An 8289-nucleotide genomic window follows, 5' to 3' on the forward strand; every position below is an offset into this window, starting at 1 on the left:
AAAGAAGTTTCGCCATCTTCCTCAGACCCCTGCTGGTGCCCAGATGTCTGCCACCCTCAGTCACCTCTTGCCCCTACCGTTTCCCCTCCCTTGATATAAAAGAAGCCTGAATTCTGTACTTTCTCAGGATGGTTCTTTAGGATGCTAGCCCGCCATATTCTCGGCTTGCTGGCTTTCTGAATAAAGTCACCTTTTCTTGCCTCAACACTTTGTCACTCAACTTATTGGCTGCTGGGCAGAGAGTGGTACCAGCGTGGACTCAGTTTCACTGAGGCTTCCTGTTAAGGATGGCATGTTGCAAGTGCAAGTTCTCCTATTTATAAATGGACTTCCTCCTTTTCCTAACATCTAGTGACAAAGAGATCTCTTCTTAGCTGGGTGAAGTTCTCGTAGCCATTTTTCATAGGTTTTATTTTAATGTAATCACTAAATATGGCTCTAAATTATTCCATCTCAACATCAGCATGTACCCTGAGAACGCCCATACTAAGGGATTTCCCTCCTGTCAGCCTTAAGAATGAAACATTATGTCTCCAACCAAAATTCTGAATAAGAGCAGCAGCATAGCCTCGTGCAGTGATGGCGAACCTTTTGAGCTCGGCGTGTCAGCATTTTGAAAAACCCTAACTTAACTCTGGTGCTGTGTCACATATAGAAATTTTTTGATATTTGCAACCATAGTAAAACAAAGATTTATATTTTTGATATTTATTTTATATGTTTAAATGCCATTTAACAAAGAAAAATCAACCAAAACAATGAGTTCGCGTGTCACCTCTGACACGTGTGTCATAGGCTCGCCATCACTGGCCTAGTGACTAGTAGGAGAGAAACAAAAACAAGAATCCTTGATCCTGGGTGTGTTCTTCACTTGCATCATCGGAGAAGTAAACTGTCACATCCCTACAGATATGACAGGAGTGGATTTACCAGCCTGGTGCTCTGTTTTTAGTAAGTAGTGTTTCATAAAATTGTTTTACAATATTAATTTTACTTGCCATAAATCACTGTCCAGAAATGTTGTATAGGAAAAATTCTTTTTTTTTCCTCTACTACAGTCTACTCACAGAATACTTCACTTCTGGTCACCAAATATGTGAGGGTTTTTCCCCACATCCATCAGTTCTCTAACATCAGTTGGGTGTCGACCATTGGACTGAATTTTGACACTCTCTACCTAGAGACAGTGTTAGATCCCACAGGTTAAGGGCTCCGTCCCATAAAAATGCCCCCTTCTTCAGATGCCAATCGCAAGTCCAGATTGTCACCTGTGCTTCTAACTGCTGGTCGGTGAGTTGAAGGTTTCCAGAACCTCCTCCTTGGGTTTGATAATTTGCAACAGTTGTTCACAGAATTCAGGAAAACAGGTTCCTTATTATAAAAAGACACAATTCGGGAAGGGACAGATGGAAGAGATGCAAAGGGCAAGGCATGTGGAAAGGGGCTATGAGCTTCTATGCCCCCTCCAGGCACACCACCCTCCCTGCACCTCCACATGCTCACCCAGCCCAGAACGGAGGCTCCCCTACAAAGGCATGGCTGGGTGAATCATTCGCCATTGGTGATTGAACTCAATCTCTAGCCATTCTCACCTCAGGAGGTGGGGAGTGGGGTGGGGCTGAAAGTGCCACCCCCTAATCACCTGGTTGCTTCTCAGGGCCACAGTCCTACCCTTAGATGCTTTTCAAAAGCACCTCAATAAGGTCATCTCAGATGTGGTTGAAAGGGGCTGGTTATAAATAACAAAAGACACTCTCACCTTTCTGCTGTGGTGCCATTTCAGAAACTGGGAACAAACACTAACTATTATAACAAAAGATGTCCCTGTAATGCTTATCACTTAGGAAATGATAAGGATTTTAGGAGCTCTGTGCCAGGAACTATGGATATGTCTGGAAGACCAAATATATATTTCTAGTTATAACACAATATCACATAAGTATAAAATGAACTTTGAAAAATTAATTAATATTTCCCACATAACCAATGGACATTTCTGATAAAGCTACATTTTCATCAAAGCAACAATTCTCATTTTTAAAAACTGTCAGCTGTGGGGCATGGTGGTACATGGTGGAGCGAGATGTCCCCAGGGCCGCAGGGCCACAGGGCTGAACGGTGGCCGTGGCTGCTGGTGCATTAGCGCCAGGCAAAGTCTATTAAATGTTGAGGAAAGGGAGATGAGGGAAAGGGAGAAGGAGATAGAGGGGGAGAGAAAAGGGAAGAGAGAGAGAGAGAGAGAGAGAGAGAGCGAGAGAGAGAAACGTCAATGTGAGAGAGACACATGGATCTGCCACCTCCTGCAAGCACCCCGATCAGGGATGGAACCCGGCTTTAAAGGTGTCTTCCACTGATCATCACAGTGACGTGTGACAAGCTCCCTGGGGAATCTGGACACATCTGTCAGAATCACAAACCGTGGCAATCCTACTTTAAGACGTGGCCCTGTTGGTAATCTCACACACGTGCGCTAAAACCTTTATCACCAAGGCTCATGGAAATATTGTGTGTTTGAAAAAGGGCAGAAACAACTTAAATACTATCAATAGTAATATTAATTAAATAAAGCATGGCACAGCCCTAGTATTACATTTTTAAAAAATAAATTAAATAAAGTGCCATTTCAGTGTGGCTCTGGCTTTTAAAAAGATAATCAGCTGTTACACTGTGACTGCATCAGTAGTTTGGGTCTCTAACAAACTTTTCACTTAAGCCAGCGGTTCTCAACCTGTGGGTCGCGACCCCGTTGGCGGTCGAACGACCCTTTCACAGGGGTCGCCTAAGACCGTCCTGCATATCAGATATTTACATGACGATTCATAACAGTAGCAACATTACAGTTATGAAGTAGCAACGACAATCATTTTATGGTTGGGTCACAACATGAGGAAATGTATTTAAAGGGCCAGAAGGTGGAGAACCACCGATTTAAGCGATGGTGGTTGTCGGTATTGGGAAGGTCAAGGAAAAGGTGTCATGGTGTTTCACTAAGCAATTCATTAGACCCATGCTCTGCCCAGTTAAAACGGTATTTTTAAACTTTTTAAGAAAAGAGGCGTAATTAAATAAACAAGTCTAAATGGAGCAGTCAGCTACCCTTCTCCCAATCCTCAGCGGCCTTCAGACACCTGACAGACACTTACAGCCACACCCTCCCTCCTGAGTGGTCGTAGGCGGGCCAGTCTCTGGGTCAGGTAGTTAATAACCTCTAAACAAATGATGAAATAAAAGGCTTCCATTTTTTATAAAATGAAACTAAAGATGTCTGGCTTAAAAAACACTTGGGTAAAAATACTACATTTCTCCATCTTTGGGATGCTCTTTCAACTTTTATCTTTATTTTCAAGTTACTCTTCCTTTTTTTCATCTGTACTAGTACATGCTTCCTGTGGTAGGACAGTCTTACTAGTTTCTCTTGTCATTATAAAGTCAAGAATGATTTTTAACCTTTTTCAAAAGTTGCCGCTTCCCTAGAGAAAGCCATGCTTTAAGAAGGGATAAAATCATCCTAGGAAACTGCTCTTGACGACATCCCTTTTAGGATGAGACTTGTTTCAATATACCCCTTTTTTCCTTTTTAAAATTCTTTTGAAAGTAATTTTATAAAGTAAGGAAGCCTGCTGTCTTTCGGGTGGCAATCCTCTAATTCAACTGGTTTATGTGTCCTAACATGGGCAAAAGCACATTTACAGTTTGAATACGTGAAACGGTTTATTCTTTATTATTATTTATTAATCAGTGTCTCATTTATTTGTATTATAACTGTAAACCTACTTTTACCCACCCCTGTATATGAAACGTCTGTAAAGTGCTCCGCTTCAAACTAAAATTATCTGCAGAGAAAGCAGGAGGAAAGCACGTATCCAGTTGCATTTTTCCTTCCCTCTCCCGACTCCCTATCAGGGCAGTCACACCAAGGAGAACAGAAGCAACTGTGGGTCAGAGTAAACAGGGGGTCCCTCGGGCCTCACGGAAAGTCTGGCTGCACGCATGCTTTCAAAGGTCGCGTAGGATTCAGGTCATAGGTGCTCAGAGCCAACTGCTGCCAGGTGAGCGTGGCAAGAACAGTCTTATAACTGGGGCTGGGAAGGAGGCACAGAGGGTGGGATGTGTCACTGCAACAAGGTCCCTCACAATATAATTAAGCTGGAACTTGGGGTAGAAAAAGTTGGTCAGAGGCAGCAGCATTCAGTGATGAGTATCACTCAAGCAGAGATGGAGAAACAAATGAGCGATATCAGGGCCAGGTGTCCTGTGAACCGGAAGGTACTGATTAGTCTTCCAGGCCGAGTGACTGGGGTGGGGGTGAGGGAACTGGCCACGCCAAACCCAGGACCATCTTCTCCTGAGCCCAAGGCCAGTCCCAGCAGTAGACCCCTGAGCCCCACCCCCCTCACCACACCCCCCGCCGCCATCCCCCACCCCCCAGCCCCAGCCCCCAGCCCCAGTGCATCACTGTGACCTCAACCGCCCACGGCTTTCCCCCAGCTGCCCAGGCCTGGCAGGCCCTTCATGGATCCAAAAGAATCAAATGTAAAGAAAAGGCAGTTGCACACTGAGCTGCCTGCTGCCAAAAGTTGAGAGTTCCCAGTACACACCAGTCTATAATTAACAGGAGGCAGTGCCAAAACCAACAAAGGAGCTTCAGGGGAACTGTACTAAAATACTCCCCAGTTCTTAACTACATATGCATTCGCTACTACTCACCCACCCACCCCATTCTCCCTATTGTAGTCAGACAGTCTTCTGAAACCACCAGACTACAGAAAGACGGGCAGGAAGGAGGGGTGCAGCAGCTTGAGCGAGGCCACAGACAGCCACTGCAGAAACAGAAAAGCTGTTCTTAGAAGCAGAAGGATATGAAATAATCCCAGCCAGGATACTTAATGGTTTTAGGGTCGTGTGTGTGTGTGTGTGTGTGTGTGTGTGTGTGTGTGTGTGTGTGTTATGAGGGGGTGACAGCACAAATGAAGTAAAAAAACAGCTACCAGGCCCTATAAGATAATTTACCAGAGCTGACGGGTTTAAGGCGCAGTATAAAGCACTAGTTCTATATGGTTTACAATGAGCCCTGTAATTCTCTATCCAGAAAACTTCCCTGTTCGAAGAGCATTCCTAAGAATGCCATAACATCATTCTCCGTGGCTACTCAACCACTTAGGAAGGATAAAGGCTCTAACCCAGGGGTCCTCAAACTTTTTAAACAGGGGGCCAGTTCACTGTCCCTCAGACCGTTGGAGGGCCGGACTATAGTTTTAAAAAAAACTATGAACAAATTCCTATGCACACTGCACATATCTTATTTTGAAGTAAAAAAACAAAACGGGAACAAATACAATATTTGTATTTGCATGTGGCCCTCGGACCGTAGTTTGAGGACCCCTGCTCTAACCTTTATCCCCTCCTCCTCTGACAGTTCACAATCCCTCTGGAACTGCCATTATACTAGGACCGTCGAGGTGTGACGAGTTGTGACTCCAGTGTGGCGGCAGCAAGGAAGCCAGGCACGACTGCGCCTGAAAGTCTCTGACCGTGTGGACTCACCTTCATCAGAGGCAACGTGATCTCTTCCGTCACAAGGCTTATTCCAGGAATTTCCTGCAGTGGGGGCCAAACAGACACACGATGTCAGCGGCCACAAGCTCAAGCCCTCAGGAAAGGTCTCCTGCACAGACAGAAGCTGAGGGCAGCGTCCAGTTTGCTAACCTCTACTTTAAATAAACCCCGGAGTTTATAAATAACAGTGAACACAGCCTATCTCTTGTCACAGGAAGAAAAAGACTCCTTAAAGTTATGATTTTAATAGTTGACAGTGTCTAAAGGAAAGAAGAAGATGAATAAACAAACAGTATATGGTTTGCATGTTTCCATTTGCACTACCAGTGTAATGATAAGGGGGGCATGTTCCAGGTTTTATAATCCTTCCTCCCTCTCCTCTTTCATGTAAATGCACTGCAGTTGGTTCCAACTCACTAGAAGGAACCAAGATTAACTGGATCCTTGTATGATTGCCGTAGAAAAGTTTTCTGCACCTCACCCTCCACCATAATTTCCGAGCTAAGAGACCCCTATAAAGTTGGCGCAACGCTATCACCATGGCTGTGGGAAACTGATATAGGGTTAAGCCTCAGACTGGCCTGCTGGCAAAGTCACAAACAAGTCCTAGCTTAGAGGGCACATTCCTCTTAGCATAATTAGGCTTGACCTTATAACACTCCCTAGATCTTATCTGGGAAAGCTAATGGGATGAGGAAGTGCAGGAAGTGTAACCATGGTCAAAACAAGTGAAACTCACAAGAACTGTGTAACTATGGTAATCACTACCTTGTTTACCTCTCACTATAAAAGCTTGGTGAGGCCTGAGCACAGTGAAAGTCCTTCTCCCTGAGTTGGGCTTGCTCGCCTGGTCCCCCATATTCCCAAATTATCTTGTGTCTTTTCTATTTCATTTGTGTGCGGCTCCACTTCCAGACCCGAACCCTGAACCACGCAGGACGTGGAGGGAAACACTTACGACATCTGGCGCCCGTCGGGAACTCTGGAAGTGAAGGTTTCGATAGAGCGAAAAAACGAAGTTTCACTGGTAAAGTGAGGAACAAAGAATTCACCGTAAAGGTAGGAAAATTCACCGTAAAGGTGAGGGGTTATTTCACCGCACACAAACGCCCACAATCAGCTACAGTGGTCCGGAGCTGTAGGCGGTGTGGGAACGTTTTCTCAACCAGGCTAACGGGGCAGGATTCGGCTTTAAAAAAGTAGATTGGGCTTTTAAAAAGTAAGAAACTTTATTATAGACTTTTGAGTTGCATGCTTAAGGAGCTAAAATTTCAGAAGGTAATTGCATGTTGTTACAGAACATAACTTTTGGTTTCTTGAAAAAGGTACATTAGATCTTAAAAGTTTGCCAAAAAGTTAGAAATCGAAAAAAGGTCAGCAGCAGGGAAAAACTTGCCTCCAAACTGTTTTTCCTTGTGAAACACAGTATTTCATTTACTAGAGCCTTTGAGAGAGGCCAAGGAGGATAAATCTCCTCCCCTTGCACCCTCCGCTCCTAAAGAGGAGCAGAAAGAAAAGAAAAAATGGGAGGAATGGCCTTCATGGCTCCCTCCACCTCTATGTACTAATTAATTCTCCGTTAATAGAATCACCTGTGCAAAAACGCCAAATTATAAAGAAATTGGAATATTAAAAGGTACTCCTTTAAATCAGGCTGGAAAAAAGAGTGCCATGGTCATCTCAATGTGGTTTCTTGTTCAAATTAAAATCTTAATTTATATTTGGAATTTCAAATCTGTAGTAAGAAATGAAACCCTGCTGCCGAATCCACCTCTGGTGTGGAGAGATTCAAAGGTGGCAGGAAAGGGCAGAGCTATAAGCTCTCCCGCAATGAGATTACTTAATGTTTTATTTAAAAATTACCGGAGAACATCTTATGACAACCAAACTTTGGCTAAGATAACCTTGGGTGCTAGCCATGACTTTAGAAAGCGAAATAGGAAAAAATTTAAAATGTCTTTTTTTATTAAGCATGACTTTGGGAAAAATACGCCATCTGAATCATTTGCTGAAACTTCCCCCAAAGCAGGATGTGGGGGAAGGGAAGGGAGCACATGGCGATCCAATATGGACGCCCCCTCCCCAACTATTCTAATTGAAAAGTTTTACAAAATTTAAAAATGCGTCCCCAACTATTCTAATTGAAAAGTTTTACAAAATTTAAAAATGGGTCTGGGATTTCTGTGCACGTGTAAAGAGAAAAGCTGGCTTAAAACTAATGCGCGCAACTGTCCTGTTTTTGGACATTTAGATAGAGTTTTGAGCTTAAATCTCTTTACAAATGTACAGAATAAAACCCAAGACTGCTTATTTCCTAAGAAAAATGGTGTATTTGAGCCAGGGAAGAAATGCAGGCTGGTTCTAGCAACAAGATTGGTATATTTCCATAATAAAGAGTGATTTTTGAAATGTTAATAAAGCCTGTTCCAAAGTTAATCTTAAAAGCCTCAAAGAAATTCAGTAAAATTGTCTGTTACAGAAAATTTGCCAAAGCAACTGCCTTAAAATGATAATTGGGTTTGAATCTAAAGACTTATACCTAGGTATTTTGAAGTGAAATAATTAGAATTCAAAATATGTTACTCATTGATCTGATTAAAAAAAAGGATAAATTCTGTGATCCCAACCGAAATTTTTATATGCAAAGATCAGGTTTTAATTTAATTGATATCTCTTAATAATTATAAAAGGTATATAATCTATCAATCATATATATACATATATATTTGATGG

General features: G+C 42.9%; 1 protein-coding gene across 1 annotated transcript in view; it reads right to left on the reverse strand.

Annotated features, from left to right (window-relative positions):
• The window catches only part of GSAP (gamma-secretase activating protein), a gene marked incomplete at its 5' end in the record, with an annotated part of 80665 nt that overhangs the window by 23251 nt on the left and 49125 nt on the right, over positions 1 to 8289 (reverse strand). Inside the window, one exon of the mRNA XM_023751020.1 lies at positions 5545 to 5598. Coding sequence (XP_023606788.1) covers positions 5545 to 5598 — 54 coding nt within the window. The remainder of the gene's footprint in view (positions 1 to 5544; positions 5599 to 8289) is intronic.

Source organism: Myotis lucifugus, unplaced genomic scaffold, assembly GCF_000147115.1.
Source record: "Myotis lucifugus unplaced genomic scaffold, Myoluc2.0 scaffold_18, whole genome shotgun sequence".
Classification (NCBI taxonomy): Eukaryota; Metazoa; Chordata; class Mammalia; order Chiroptera; family Vespertilionidae; genus Myotis; species Myotis lucifugus.